At 43.5% G+C, this 16,635-nt stretch overlaps 1 protein-coding gene and 1 pseudogene across 6 annotated transcripts in view; one reads left to right on the forward strand and one right to left on the reverse strand.

Annotated features, from left to right (window-relative positions):
• Nucleotides 1–16,635, reverse strand: part of RSPH10B (radial spoke head 10 homolog B) — a 39,973-nt gene that overhangs the window by 18,701 nt on the left and 4,637 nt on the right. For 3 of the 6 annotated variants that reach the window (XM_060122406.1, XM_060122405.1, XM_060122409.1), the window contains 7 exons: nt 13,598–13,666; nt 11,584–11,757; nt 9,896–9,981; nt 9,067–9,187; nt 2,093–2,269; nt 776–935; nt 429–550 (listed from right to left, as the gene is read on the reverse strand). In XM_060122406.1, the coding sequence (XP_059978389.1) occupies nt 429–550; nt 776–935; nt 2,093–2,269; nt 9,067–9,187; nt 9,896–9,981; nt 11,584–11,757; nt 13,598–13,666 (909 nt within the window). Of the gene's footprint in view, nt 1–428; nt 551–775; nt 936–2,092; nt 2,270–9,066; nt 9,188–9,895; nt 9,982–11,583; nt 11,758–13,597; nt 13,667–14,226; nt 14,332–15,119; nt 15,196–16,635 lie in introns of those variants that run through there. The other 3 variants (XM_060122408.1, XM_060122407.1, XM_060122410.1) reach the window with 3 other exon arrangements.
• LOC132505197 (peroxiredoxin-1-like) lies at nt 6,051–6,935 on the forward strand (annotated as a pseudogene).

Consider the following 16,635-nt stretch of genomic DNA (forward strand, 5'->3'; position numbering starts at 1 on the left):
GAGTAGAAAGACATGCTGTTATCTGGACAGTGGAATTACTTTCATGCTGCTCTGTCCGATCCTATCCTGTTTCATCCTATCTCAATGACAGTGATAAAATTCTCTTGTCTACAGATCGATATCCCTCATGGACACAGACACAAAAATCTTCAACAAAATATTAGCAAACCAGGGAATTCCCTGGCGGTCCAACGGTTAGGACTCCACACTTCCACGGCCGGGGGCCTGGGTTTGATCCCTAGTCGGGAAACTGAGATGTCACAAGCCACGCAGCATGGCCAAAAATAAATAATTAATTTAAAAAACTTTAAAAAATAAAAGACATTCAATACATGACAGCAGTCATCAACTGCATCTTCCCAGGACTGTGGAGAGTCTGCTAATGTTAGCCTAAAATATAAATTTATAACAATACAGAAGGTTTTTACCTGCTTCTTTTCTTCTGATTGGTCTCTCTCCGGGTACATTTTCAGCAACAAACTGAGATCCAGCTCAATGCTCGAGCCTAACGTGGAATTACTTTCACTGCCATCAAGCTTTCTGATGATTTCTAGCAGATGAGGACAAATATACAGGATAAATGTGAAAAACAATGTTAAAATATTTCAATGTCATGTCAAAATGATTTTCTGCAGAAGCGTGACACAAGAGTATTCAAAAACCTATAAGAAAGCAGTTGCTCACAGGAAACTTGTGTTTTCTGAAAGATTAGGTGTATTTTTGATGCGATGTTACACATTAATTTGCCTTTAGCTGACAGGTGGACGCTCCCTACCGGCACTGATGGAGGATCTGCAATACTGGTTCCTGAGGGCAGATTCTGGAGTCGTGTCCAGGTAGCTGATCAGTTCACCTTCAAGATTTGGAAACTCTGCTATGCGGTCATTGGAAAATGGGCCATCATACACACGCCCATTCTTAAAAGTTAATCGGCCCTGCAGAGAGAAAAGTAACTTTTTGCAGCTTAGGAAAACCGTTTTTAGAAAACCATTGGTAGGGACTTCCCTGGTGGTCCAGTGGTTAAGAATCCCCCTTCCAATGCAGGGGATGTGGGTTCGATACCTGGTCGGGGAACTAAGATCCCACATGCTGTGGGGCAACTAAGCCCGAGCGCTCCAGAGCCTGCGTGCCACAACTAGAGAGCCTGTGTGTCCCAACTACTGAGCCCGCGTGCCCTGGAGCCTATGTGCCACAACGAGGACCCAATGCAGCCAAATAAATAAATAAATATTTTTTTAAAAATTATAGAAAAAGGAAACCATTGGTAAACGTACATCAATATCTTTTTCAAGGGTTTGGAGGCTTCTGTTTGCTTGTTATGATCTGCACTTAGTCCACATACAGTCAGGCTCCTGGAGTCTCCTGTTACCGTGTAGATCCTCTCTCCTCTCCCCGATCCCCCTTCTCTCCCCTCACTGTATCTGCCCCACAACCTCTCCCCAACTTTAAGCACCCCTAGGTCACAGAACGTGGCTTATTAAATATGCTGATGACAGCAGAGGTGCCTATCGCAGAATGGGGACTCTCTTGATATTTATCAAACCCAGGCCAGTGGTTGGTCTGACTCAAAGGTGGGCAAATGACCCCCAGTTCAGCTCAGTGAGGCTAACGATGTTTGTGGAAAACTTCTCCAAAAAGAGTTTCTTGCCTCCTTCTACTTAGTGGGGTATGTAGACGTGAAGCCTGGAACCACAGCAGCCATCCTGCAGTCATAAGGGAGGGCAGCATAACTGTGAAGCTGACATGGTAGGAGACATGGGTGGATGGAGGAGAAACCCTGACGTCATGGAGCTGCTGAATCAAACCAACACTGAAACCCACATTATTCTTTATCATTTATGGAAGATTAAGCTAGATTTTCTGTTACTTGCAACCAAAACCACCCTAACATACACACACACACACCAGACTAATTAAATAACCTCTAAATACAAAGGAAATTGATATGTTAGAAGTTATTTTAAAAGTTATGTAATCATCTTAACAAAACAGTAAGTTATCCTATGCAAAATGGATAATGCACTTTACTAGACAGAGAATGACATGCCTTTACATAACCTTTAAAATGTAATCTTCACAGGTCTGTACTCACCATGCCATGTTTTTTATTGGCAACCCATTCTCCCTCATACATGGCTCCACTGGCATAGTAGAACTTTCCATAGCCATGACGGTATCCATTCACAAACTCTCCTACATATTCATTTCTCAGAGGATACTGGGAGTAGGGGATTCTCTTTAGAAACCATGTGTGTGTGCCAAAACCATTCTGAAAAGAAAGCAAACTTCCATGAGAAATGCTCAAAATGTTTCCTCTTTTTACCCAAATCCATTTAAAATTAGGTATGAATCAAATCCAGGGACTCATTTGAAGGGGCAAGGAGCATGCGTGATGGAGTCTCACAACTTGGGTTCAGCCTCAGCTCAGTTATTTACAAACCAGCCCTTTGACATAAGGCTAATTAGTTCTGCCCTCTGGGTCTCATCTATAAAGGGAAATAACACCTACCACAGGTTGGATGTAATCATTGAAAACAGTGTATATAAAGTACCTGGCTTAATATTATTTTAAATTTTAATTACTTTTAACATATAGATTGATAAAAATATTCCCTCCTCAATCCCACATTCCAGAGGTAACTACTAGTTGGGTTTGAAATTCATCTCTGTTTTCCCCAGGCACATACAATCATACTTAATCAACATATTACATACATATATAAAGACATACACAATTTTTTCAACAATGGAATGTTTATATATATACACCATTCTTTTTTTTTTTTTTAACCCTATCTGACTTTATTCATTGTTATACAAGCTTACACAGCTTGGATATATATACCGTTCTGTAAATTCTGGGTATATACTGAAGAGAAACGAAAGCAGGGAATCGAACAAACAATGTGTACACTCATGTTCATAGCAACATTTGCAACAGCCGAAAGGTGGAAGCAACCCAAGTGTCTGTTGAGGAATGAATAAACAAAATGTGGTCCATCCATACAACGGAATATGATTCAGCCTCAAAAAGGAAGGAAATTCTGACACATGCTTACAGCATGGATGAACCTTGAAGACAGTACGCTAAGTGAAATAGGCTATTCACGAAAGGACAAATACTATATGATTTTACTTAGATGAGGTATCTAGAAGAGTCACATTCACAGAGACAGACAGTAGAATGGTGGGTGCCAGGGGCTGGGGGGAGGGGGAAGTGGGGAGTTATTGTTTAATAGGTACAGAGTCTCAATTTTGCAAGGTGAAAAGAATTCTGTGGATGGACGGCGGTGGCGGCTGAACACTGTGAATGTACTTAACACTGAACTATATACACTTAAAAATGGTTAAGATGGTAAGTTATATGTGTATTTTACCACCATTAAAATTAACAAGAAGAAAACAAAGTTGGAGTGGCCATATTCATATCAGAAAAGGTAGAGCTCAGAGAAATAAAAATCACCAGGGTTCAAGAATGACATTATAAAATTATAAAAAGGGTCAACTCACCAGGAACACATAACAATCCTAAATGTGTATACACGTAACAACAAGCTGTCAAAATATACGAAGGAAAAACTGATAGATCTGAAAGGAGAAACAGGCAAATCCACAACTACACTTGGATACTTAAACACGCTTCTCTCAGAAATGGATGGAAAAAGTTGACAAAAAATGAGTAATGATATAGAAGATCTGAACAACACTATCAACCAACTTGATCTAACTGACATCTATAGAAAACTCCACTCAACAAAATCAGAAATACACATCACATTCACCAAGATAGACCAAAATAAACCTCAACATACTGAAAAGAAATGCAATTATAGACAGTATGTTCTCTGACCACAGTGGAATTAAACACACACAAAAAACAACAGAGACGTATCTGAGAAAATACCCAAATATCTGAAAATTAAACAACATACTTCAAAATAATTTATAGGCCAAAGAGGAAGTCATGGGGAAATTAGAAAATATTTTGAACTGAACAAAACTTAAAAAACATGATATATCAAAATAAGTGGGATACAGATAAAGCAGTGCTAAGAGGAAAAACTGTAGTATTAAATGTTTATATTAGGAAAAAAGAAATGTCTCAAATCAATAGAGCATCCATGCAACTCTAGGAAAAGAGCAAATTAAACCCAAAGCATGCAGAAGGGAGGTAATAACAAGAATAGATACCAGTTATTTTGAAAAACATGAAAGAAAACAAAACTAAAACTGGCTCTTTGATCATTTTAATGAAATTGATACATCTCTAGCAAGACTGATGAAGGAGACAGAAAGCACAAATTACTAATATTAGAAGAAAGAGGGACCATCACTATAGATCCTATATATATTAAAAGAATAAGGTAACGTTATAAACAACCTTGTGCCAATAACATTAACAATTTCTATGAAGCAAGCAAACTCCTTCAGTATAACACAAACTTCCACAGCTTACTTAAGAAGAAATAGATAACCTGAATAGCACATTATTTACTAAAGAAATTGGTTTTATAGTTAATATGTAGTTAATTTAATCATCCCACAGACAACTCCAGGCCCAGAAGGCTTCACTGGCATATTCAACTGTATGGCTAAGGAAGAGAGAATGCCAATGCTACAAACTTCCAAAAACTTGAAGAGAACACTTCCCAATTCATTTGATGAAGCTGACATCACCCTGATTACTACAAGCTGACAAGATGTTATAAGGAAATAATACTACAGATCAGTATTCCTCATGAACATGGACACAAAAATCCTCAACAAAATATTAGGAAATTAAACCCAGCAAGATATAAAAAGGATAATATTATCATGACCAAGTAGGGTTTGTCCCAGGAATGCAAGATTGGCTCAACATTTGAAAATCAATTAATCTAACTCAACCAATCAATAGACCAGAGAAGAAAAACCACATGATCATCAGACTGGAGGCAGAAAAAGCACTAGACAAAATTCAACATCTATTCATGATGAAAACGGTTAAGTAAATTAAGAATGAAAAAGTGCTTCCTCAGGGCTTCCCTGGTGGCGCAGTGGTTGAGAATCTGCCTGCCAATGCAGGGGACACGGGTTCGAGCCCTGGTCTGGGAAGATCCCACATGCCACGGAGCAACTGGGCCCGTGAGCTACAACTACCGAGCCTGCGTGTCTGGTGCCTGTGCTCCGCAACAAGAGACGCCGCGATAGTGAGAGGCCCGCGCACCGCGATGAAGAGTGGCCCCCGCTCGCCACAACTAGAGAAAGCCCTCTCACAGAAACGAAGACCCAACACAGCCAAAAAATTAATTAATTAAAAAAAAAAGTGCTTCCTCAACCTGATAAAGGGTAGCTACAAAAAACCTACAGCTAACATCATGCTTGATGAGAGACTGAATTCTTTCACACTAAGATCAGGAACAATGTGAGGATGTCCACTCCCTCCACTCCTAGTCAATATCACAAAATATCCTGGAGGTCTTAGCCAGTGCAATAAAGCAAGGGGAAAAATGGCATACAGATTAGAAAGAAACATGAAGTTGACTGTATTTGCAGCCATGGTTATCTAGATTAAAAAGTCCTAAAGAGTCTACAAAAAAGCGACTAGAACTATCATGTGAGTTTAGCAAGGTCCCCGATTAGTAAGTTAATATATAAGATGTCATCAGAAAATCCTAGCTATATAAACTATATAAAATTAACCATAGAAAGCTTTCCTTTCCTGTGCAGGAAATACATAGCTATTTATTTATTTATTTTGTTTATTTATTTTTGGCTGTGCTGGGTCTTCATTGCTGTGCGCAGGCTTTCTCTAGTTGCGGTGTGCAGGCTTCTCATTGCGGTGGCTTCTCTTGTTGCAGAGCACAGCTCTAGGCAGGCGGGCTTCAGTAGTTGTGGCTCGCAGGCTCTGTAGTTGTGGCACACGGGTTTAGTTGCTCCGTGGCATGTGGGATCTTCCTGGACCAGGGCTCGAACCTGTGTCCCCTGCATTAGCAGGTGGATTCCTAACCACTGCGCCACCAGGGAAGCCCAATACATAGCTTGTAAAATGTAAATAGTGTGTGTGCTTCCTGACTGTCCTTTGTGGTTTGTGAGAAGTGCTGATTGCAATATGTCTTCAGGAAATGCCAAAATTGGGCCCCATGCCCCCCACTTCAAAGCAACTGCTGTAATGCCAGATGGTCAGTTCAAAGATATCAGCCTATCTGACTACAAAGGAAAATATATTGTGTTCTTCTTTTACCCTCTTGACTTCACCTTTGTGTGCCCCACGGAGGTCACTGCTTTCAGTGATAGGGCAGAAGAATTCAAGAAACTCAAATGCCAAGTGATTGGTGCTTCTGTGGATTCTCACTTCTGTCTCCTGTCATGGATCATCACACCCAAGAAACAAGGAGGACTGGGACACCCAAGAAACAAGGAGGACTGGGACCCATGAACAGTCCCTTGATATCAGACCCCAAGCGCACCATTGCTCAGGACTATGGGGTCTTAAAGGCCGATGAAGGCATCTCACTCAGGGGTCTTTTGATTATTGCTGATAAAGGTATCCTTCGACAGATCACCATAAGTGACCTTCCTGTTGGCCGTTCTGTGGAGGAGACACTGAGACTAGTTCAGGCCTTCCAGTTTACTGACAAACATGGGGAAGTGTGCGCAGCTGGCTGGAAGCCTGGCAGCGATACCATCGAGCCTGATGTCCCGAAGAGCAAAGAATATTTCTCTAAGCAGAAGTGAGTGCTGGGCCATTTTAGGGCCAGGCTGCAGTAGGTGGCCATGAGAACAAAACCTCTTTTGTACTACTGTCATGCTTAAAACACAAGACTTTACACTCAGCCCAGATGTGGTGTGGGACAGGACAGGCCCTTCCTGCAGGGCTTGGGGAGGCCAGCCTTTCTTCCTCTGGAGGGAACGGCCTGAGCTGTATTATGGGGCAGGCAAACTGATGTGTATAGTAGTAGGATATCACTTTTGGTCTTTTGTAGCTTTATTAAACTTGAGCTGAGACCTTTTTGATTCTTCATTTTAGGTGGACATTAGCCTTTGAGTGTAAGAGGAATTTACTTTTTGCTTTCCCTCTTTAGGGGAAAATGAGGTGTGAGAGTGCCTCAGAATCAGGAAATTATATTGAGGGGAAATGCAAGTAGATACAGGGAATGGACCTTGAAGCAAGGTGTTTCATTTCACCGTATCTGGAGAAGAGCAAGGCCTACTACAGTACTGGCCAAGGCACTGCAATTTACGCTATAGGCTGGGTTGCAAGTTAAGAGCCCAGTGAGATTACTGGCATTTACTTTTACACTACTGGGAGGGCTGTATGAAAACCTGAAGCTTGGCCTCTTCTGAGAAATGCCTGGTACTGGTTCTGTAAAAAGATCAGAGTTAAGAGGCTTCAGTGCCTTTGGAACTAAAAGGGGGAGGGGGAGACGAACACAGCGCTGGTGTTCATAGGGGAGGCTGCCTGTGTCAAAAGCACGGTGCTGAGCACCTCTTGGCTTCCCTGGGTTTCTATCCTTGATTTAAGGGTAGTTCTTATCCTCATATCATTGTCCTGAGGGAGGGCTGTCAGTGGGGCAAAGGTGGATTCCTCCTGGGCTCTTGAGGCTAGGGCAGATTCAGGGCTGAGAATCCTTCTGTATATCACGTGGTGCCCTTCTAGACACCTTCCAGACACGGCTGCCCCAGCCTACCTACCCCTCCAGTATTCAGACAAGCCAGAACTACGAGCGGTGGTATGGGATTCCCGGGGCCTTCAATAATAGCTTATTATAGGCCGGGCACTATTTCGTATTTATTCAGTCTCCATAAGAACCCTCTGAGGCAGGCACCTTTATTTAGGGGACAGTTGCTTCTTAAGCCCTGTCACCGGTAGCATCTGGAAGCACTGCAGAGAAATGGGAACAGGTAATAATCCCAGATCCCAAGGCAGCTGGCAAGTCTGGATCTGCTTTGGTCTTTTGACCAAACTTCAAATTTGAGCCTTGTTATCGTCATTTAAGATCTCTACTATAATTCTTTATCAAAAATGATCACCTTGTACCCAATAAAATCTTGTCTAGCCAAATAAGTCCAAAAATATAAATAAATAAAATGTAAATAGTAGTCTCAGTCCTCCCAAGAGTCACGTGACTTATGAATTTGCCAACGGAAGAACCTCGCCTGGGTGGGAGACCTCTAGAGAAAACTAAATACTAATAAAATAGCACTTTAAAAAAAAAGGTCAAGTTAGCCATAAAAGGAATGAAATAATGCCATCTGCAGCAACATGGATAGATCTGGAGATTATCATACTAAGTAAGTCAGAAAGAGAAAGACACCCTATGATATTACTTGTATGTGGAATCTAAAATACGACACAAGGGAACGTATCTACAAAACAAAAACAGACTCACAGACATAGAGAACAGACTTATGGTTGCCAAGGGGGAGGGGAGGGTGGAGAGGGATGGATTGGGAGTTTGGGATGAGCAGATGCGAACTATTATATACAGAATGGATAAACAACCAGATCGTACTGTAAGGCACGGGGAACTATATTCAATATCCTGTGAGAAACCATATGGGAAAGAATATGAAAAAGAACATATATACATGTGTAACTGCATCACTTGGCTGTAGAGCAGAAATTAACACAACGGTGTAAATCAACTATATGTCAACAAAATATATATTTTTTAAAAAGGCTGATTTAGGGCTTCCCTGGTGGCACAGTGGTTGAGAGTCCGCCTGCCGATGCAGGGGACACGGGTTCGTGCCCCGGTCTGGGAAGATCCCGCATGCCGCGGAGCAGCTGGGCCCGTGAGCCGTGGCCGCTGAGCCTGCGCGTCCGGAGCCTGTGCTCCGTGGCGGGAGAGGCCACAACAGTGAGAGGCCCGTGTACCGAAAAAAAGAAAAGAAAAGAAAAGAAAAATAATAAAAAGGCTGATTTAGACAAGTAATCATAATGTGAGTTTGTGAGTTTCTAAATTTAACACAGCTTGAATTTCAGATTACCGTGCAATACCCTACACCAAATACTTCATGGGCTGAGGATCAGCAGAGCCCCCACCTCTGGGCGTATTCCACTCAAACCAGCTAGCACAGTACCTGGGCCCCCTGCTCCCAATGACCCGTGTACTCTTCGTTAGTTGTCAGCCACCTCATCCGGCCTTCCCCATGACGCACGTTGTTCTCCCACTGACCTTCATATATATTTCCAGATTTGTAACTAGGACAAACAAAAATTAAAAACAACCAGTTATCTCATGTACAACATTTACCTTTAAGACTTCCTTAAACTTTCTCCCTAAATACCTCTGAAGAAATCCAATCCTTGTGCCCATACAATCTTCCCTGTATTTAAATTCAATGAATAGGCATGTGGTCCTTAGGAACAATCCTCTGGGTGGGTGGGGGGGGGTGGACAGAATAAATCACTTTGTAAAAACTTCTGATTACTTAATAAGGTGACAGTGGGTAAGATTAGTGTTTATAATCTTATTAAGTAACTCCCTATAGTATTATGATTGGTTAATATTTTGCCCCCAAGTATTTTAATCCTTAAAATATTTGGCTCCCTCAGCTCGATCTAAAATCAAGTCGATATGTCAATATCCCTCAGAAAATATGAAACTAACAATGGAGACCCGTGATTAACATAGAAAACAAAGGGAGGCAGCTTCTATGTATAATAAAGGGAAACAGTATGATTAGCCATCATATTTAATATGGTGTTTTTCTAAATTTTCCGAAGAATACTTCATCCCTGTTGAGATTATATTGGGGTTAATTTAAATATTCCACCCTGCTTATATAGAAAACGTGTTCTCTGTAAGTTCTGCACCTTATCTTTAAATAGCCTATGTGAAAGTTATTTGGGCCCAAGAACGCTCTTCGCCAACACCCCAAACATGGGGGGGGGGTGGTGGATACCTACCGCCTTATCCCCCAGCCCTTTCTGACGTTGTGCACCCAGTCTCCCTCGTACCAAGAGGTTCCCTCTTGATTGTAACAAATGCAGCCCTAGAACAAAGAATAGCATTTTTTAAATAAAATCATCAAGCCTTATAAAACAAATGCTTTTTTAAAGGTAAAGATTAAAACGTATGATTTTAAGGAGTCTAAATGATGCAGAAAATGTCATCCTTAGGTAAGACATATAACCCGTGTTATGTTTCTGGTTTGTGATTAAGAATACTGTAAAGTGCCCACCAAGTGAGAATGAGATCACAAATCAGTTACCCCTGAATAGCCAAGTGTCACATACGGGATGAAACGACTACATCCATTACACTCAGTATAGTCAGTAATTATTTGTCAAATAAGTACCTAAAGAAATCCTATTTTGTCATCTCCTAAAGTGAAGAGTAGTACCTTCCTTATAACTGAAGCTCACTCTCTTTTATGCACCAAAACCAGTTTGTTTTATCCATTTTGACGTCTTACTTTACTGCCTCCGAGCATAAGTGAACACGGCATAATTTTTCTTTGATGATTCCTTTAAGGGAGTGGGAGTAGCCACTGTGCAAAGCATTTGGATCTACGGTAAATGGCCTGAAATTGCTTGTTTATTCACTGGTTTATTTCTGTGTGTGTGTGATTTTTCCATCTTCTTCCTCATTATCACGCTAACTTGTTCCTTCTCGCAGCCATCCTGGTGCCTCTATCTAGAAGTCACCATCCCCAACTCCCCCAAATATCTGAACTGACCTGCTCTGAGCTAAAAAACAAAAAAACAGAATGCAGAACACAAGGGAACAGTCTAAATCTGAGTAAGGTGATAATTATGAAGATAGACTTTTTCTTTTGACATTTTCTAAAAACAGTGCTACAGTATTTTATCATCCTATATAAAAGTGAGACAATAGTACCAAAAACAGCAACCTCGCTTCAAAGTACCTATAACCTACATTGCTGGTGAGAGTGTAAACTGGTTTAGCCACCACGGAAAACAGTTTGGTGGTCCTTCAAAATGCTAAACATCAAGTTACCGTAGGACCCAGCAATTCCACCCCTAGGTATATACCCAAAAGAACTAAAAACAAGTACTCAAATAAACCTTTGCACTCACGGTCATAGCAGCACTATTCACAGTAGCCAAAAGATGGAAACAGCCCACATGTCCATCACTGGATGGATGGATAAACAAAATGTGGTCCATCCATACAATGGAATATTACTCAGCTGTGAAAAAGGAACGAACTACCTACAACACGGATGAACCTCAAAAACATGATACTCAGTGAAAGAAGCCAGGCACAAAAGGTCACATATTGTCTGATTCCATTTATACAAAATATTCAGAATAGGTAAACCCATAGAGTGAGAAAGCTGATCGGTGGTTGCCCAGGGCTGGGGAGGTGGGGAGTAACTGCCTAATGGGTATGGGGTTTCATTTGGGGATGATGAGAATGTTTGGGGACTAGATAGAGGTGGTGGTGGCACAATACTGTGAATGTACTAAATGCCACTGAATTGTTCACTGTAAAATGGTTAATTTCACGTGATGTGAATTTCACCTCATTAAAAAAAAAAGTGAATATACCCTTCACAGCCCCCCACCTCCTGCTCTCTGTGTTTGCACATCCCATTCATAGCCGGGGGTCGCGTGGCTGCCTCACCCACCTTGCCGTGTCTCTTGCCGTGGCACCAGTGGCCGATGTAGCACACGGGCAGCGTGCTGCACTTGAACATGCCGAATCCGTGTCGTATGCCGTTGACCACTTCTCCTTCGTAGGTGCTGCCATCCGGCCACGTGTAGACGCCACGGTTCATGGGGATGTTTTTCACAAAGTCCCCCTAGGCCAAAATGGTCATCAGTGTGGCAGAAAGAAGGCAGTGGAGAGATCCCTCGTCTTGTGGGCTGCTGGAGATGCGGATACCACGCCGGTCTCTCCTCCCTTGGAAACGGTTGAATACCCCGTCCAGCTCCCACCCCCCTCTCCTCCCGTCTCTACACATCCCATCCTCCCACACCTGGTCCCTCCACCGGACAGAAGCCCAGGCGGAATGAGCTACCGGGAAAGCTGTGTGCAGACGAAGCTCGAAGAAGCCAGCAGGTGGCGTGGTACAGTGGTGGCTCCCAAGCCTGGCCTTGAGAATTTTGGATTCTGGGACCCGCCTTGGAGGCGGCTAATTCACTGGGTTCCAGTGTCACCCCCAGGAGATGCTGACGGTTAGCCAGGCTCAGGGATCACTGGTGGAAACCCTAATATACTGCAGACACACCAGCCAACCTCCTGCCCCAGGATGAGCGGCCAGCACGCGGTGCCCCCCACACCTCAGCCCAGAGGCATCGGGTTCTTTTCCAGGAACGTGAACTCCTGGAGGCGAGGGCCCAGCAGAGGTCCCAAGAGGCCAGCCAATGTCCCAGAGGATGCTTCTGTGAGAGCCTGAATCCTGCCCATAAACCCTCCCCTGACTGGGTGTTTGTGTGTCTGTGATGGGGGTGGGTCTGTGTCTGCAAGAATGAGCCCCACCTGACCTTCCAGAGCTGATGAACCAGAGGTCCAGGCCAGGAGGCGGGGCCTGGGGGCAGCGGGGAGTTTCCGGGAAAGATTGGCCTGAAACGGCAGTCGGGACACAATCCTCTGGCCGCCCTGGACCTCGGCTGTTCTCTCCGCTCCGTGACAATGAAGGTGGACCCTCCCCTCGCTCTTCCCCAGCCTCATCTCCCACTGCCCAGTCCACTTAGCTGCCCACCTGGCCCAAACGTGCCTCTTTCCCTAACCTGGCTGTTGTTTGCATGTGAGCCTTATATCCCCTGCTTTAAATACTTTCATTACGACTTAGGAACACCATCGCGTTAGCAGCTCTGCAACTGTGATTTTCAGGGCAGCGTTTCAGGCCCACACGCACTGTAGAGGCACCGGTCTAAAAATACGCATTCCCTAACCCGGCAAGACCGTTAAGTGAGGCCCAAACGCAGCACAAGCAGCCAGTAGAGATAGCTACATCTGAGTGAGTGGGTATGGTTTGGTCTCTAGAGAAAAAAGGTACAGAAGAGAGTGTATAACAAACTATTTACAGGGCTCCCCTGGTGGCACAGGGGTTAAGAATCCGCCTGCCAGTGCAGAGAACACGGGTTCCAGCCCCGGTCCAGGAAGATCCCACATGCCGTGGAGCAACTAAGCCCGTGCGCCACAACTACTGAGCTTGCGCTCTAGAGCCCGCGAGCCACAACTACTGAGCCGGCGTGCCACAACTACTGAAGCCTGCGTGCCTAGAGCCCGTGCTCCGCAAGGAGAGAAGCCACCACAATGAGAAGCCCGCGTACCGCAACGAAGAGTAGCCCCCGCTCGCCGCAACTAGAGCAAGCCCACGTGCAGCAACGAAGACCCAACGCAGCCAAAAAATAAATAAAATTAAATCTTTAAAAAAAAATAAACTATTTGTGTTTGCAAAAAATGGGAGAGGCTGAAGAATACCTCTAGAATATACAAACGAAACTGGAAACTGGTGACAATTTACAGAGGGTCCTGCGGTAACAACTAACTTGTCACCTCTGTTCTTTGGTTCTATGGATTTTTTTTTAACCCATGTGCTGAGTTACTTTTATGAAACTAGTATGTTTAATTGTGGGAACCTGACCATTAAATCACATAATTCACTTAGAACTATAACATACTATACGCTTTACCTCATATTTCAATCCATCAGCCCAGACGTAAGTCCCCCGTCCATGCATGAGTCCTTCTGAAAACATACCCTTTGAAACAGAGCAACAAAGCGTTAGGCCCAATCTTGATTTACAAAACTGCCACCCAGGGATTCAGCTTTTAAAATGGAAACAAGTTCGACAAATATGCTTGTCCAGTGTTCAGCTGGGAGCTGGCAACACACTGGCGTCTATCCTGTTCTAAAAAGGATCTGAGTAGGAGTCCAAAAAACCCAGTTCCCTAAAACTGGCACTAGGCGGTGCTCCGCAGTTGTTAAAACTGAGCTGTAAATTCAGGCTTCCTCACCTAATTAAGCTGTTGGAAAACTCTAGAGTTCAAAAGAACTCATATGCTTTGGGCTTTGCATTTCAAAGTTTAAGGGTCTTTTGAAAATTATTTAGACTAGATTAAAACCATTATCTGGATATCAGAAATTATGACATTTGTCAACGTCACACTTTGTTTTCCCTTACTGGGAATTATCAGAACGTGTGAGCGTGTGTGTGTATTGACACAAACACAAGTATACATAATGTACGGTTGTCCATATCATTCACTTAAAGTATCTATTGTTAATGTATAGGAACTAGTTGTTAAAAACTTGACACACCTGAATGTCGCAATGCAGCAGAGAAAACGCGTATAACATTACACCCAGTCCTTCCTCGGAATCACTTCTTTAGAGGTGGTGGTGAGCTCAGGGGTTGATGACTGGAGAGAACCGAGAATCTATGTAAACAGTGCCCTGACGCAGTGGTTCTAGACTCGACTGTGCATCAGAGCCACCGGGGTGGGGGGAGGTGAAAGCACAGATGACTGGGCCCGCCCTGCACGCTGGAGATCCTGATTCATCACCAGCTCTGGGCTGGGGCCCAAGATTTTGTCCTCTGCACAAATTCCCAGGTGCTGCTGCTGGTCCCTGGGAACATGCTTTAAGAAGCACTGCCTTAACTTCACTAGCGAGAAGGTCCGTTATATCATCCATCCAGGTGAACCTAGCCGCACATCAGGCAGGGCTGGCGCTCAGGGAAACTGGGGACAGCCAAAGAGCTTCCAACTGCAGGCTGAGGCTCTCGTCTGGATTATGGAATCAATCGTGGTCGCAAGAAGCAGAGTTTTGTTTTGTTTGAGTATTGATAGAACAGAAGGGATCGCGCTTCATCCACACGGGAAGGGCAAGTGTTTCGTGAAATGTTTGTTTTCAAGTTTTCTCTTTAGGAAATTGCGATCTAAACATGTGACCAACGCAGGTCTGACCCCTGTTGGTCGTGGGGCTACTGGGTCGTTCCACTGGGTCTGCCTCCTTCACCGTTTAAAGGAGATCCAACTGATGATGGCTTTCAATCGCAAGAATCTGAGTCTAAGGAAAATATGCAAAGTTTACAAAGCAGGTAGCTGGCAGCGAGGAAGGGGGCTCCTCCAGAAATAAAGGGGTGTTTGCCTCTCATTAGTGGGAAGGGCAAGGCTGCCTGGCCAGGCTTGAGCTACCAGGTGACTGCATACCTGAGGACACCCAGGGTTAGCAGGAGCTGTGATCACATCCTCAGCAGCCCGGGAGGGGTTTATCCCATGTGGTCAAGCACTAGGTATCTTTGAATGGTATACACACTGGTGCCTTGCAGAAGTACCACAGCAGTGAAGGAAGATTCTCATCGGGATAAAGAAACACTACAAAGGCCAGAACTGGCAGAGGCCAGAGGGACAGTCATTTTAATGAGTATCATCCAGTCATAATAAATGGCATGGGTTTTTTTGTTTTGTTTTGTTTTGTTTTTGGCCAGCTGCATGGCTTGTGGTATCTTAGTTCCCCGACCAGGGACTGAACTCAGGCCCTCAACAGTGAAAATGCAGAGTCCTAACCACTGGACCACCAGGGAATTCCCATAAATGGCATTTTTAAGAGCTTTTATAACACAGGAAAATGAACATGTTATGTTAATGGGAAAAATCAGGATACTGAAACCTGTGCCTTTTGACCTCAACTACAAAAATCTGTTCCTATAACAAGCACACGTTTCCTGGATAATCTGAACGAACGGATGAATGACTACTGCCACTGTAGCATCATTGATAAAGACAAAAAATGAAAACACCCCAAAAGTATCTAATAATTATGGCATAGCTCTGAATGGTAAATTAGAGCACTGTGTAATATTTTAAATAATTATGGAAGAGGGAATGGGAATTCAGTGCTTAATGGGAACAGGGATGATAAAAAAATTCTGCAGATGACGGTGGTGATGGTTGTTCAACAATGTAAATGTACTTAATGCCACTGAAACTAACACTTAAAAATGGTAAGTTTAACGTACATTTTATCACAAACAAACTTTTAAGTTATGGAAACCATACATTAATACAGCAATGTATTCATAACCGAAAAAAGATTCAAGGTGTTATCTACAAAATTAATACGCCCATGTAAAAACACTGATCCATCCATTCAAGAAATAAAAGAGGGGGGCTTCCCTGGGGGCGCAGTGGTTGAGAGTCCGCCTGCCGATGCAGGGGACATGGGTTCGTGCCCCGGTCCGGGAAGATCCCACATGCCGTGGAGCGGCTGGGCCCGTGAGCCATGGCCGCTGAGCCTGCGCGTCCAGAGCCTGTGCTCCGCAATAGGAGAGGCCACCAAAATAAATAAATAAATAAATAAATAAAAGAGGAACTTCCCTGGTGGTCCAATGGTTAAGACTCTGCACTTCCACTGCAGGGGGCACGGGTTCGATCCCTGGTCGGGGAACTAAGATCCTGCAAGCCACGTGCCCACCCCCCCCAAAAAAAAAAAAGACACAGCAAATTGAAAACATTTATGGCAAAAGGATGCTGGGATTTTTACTCTTTGTTTTTTACTTTAGAGACCTTAATGTTGTTTGTACAAAATAAAACTTGGCAAAAGGAAAAAATCTAAAATGACTACTTTGTACTAAAGTAGTCATGTTTTTACCTTAAAATATGTACTCAGGGTTCAAACTAAAATCAGCATCAAGTACTTCCAATTTCTTTTGAGGAATCAGTGGAC

Source organism: Lagenorhynchus albirostris, chromosome 15 (genome assembly GCF_949774975.1).
Source record: "Lagenorhynchus albirostris chromosome 15, mLagAlb1.1, whole genome shotgun sequence".
Lineage (NCBI taxonomy): Eukaryota > Metazoa > Chordata > Mammalia > Artiodactyla > Delphinidae > Lagenorhynchus > Lagenorhynchus albirostris.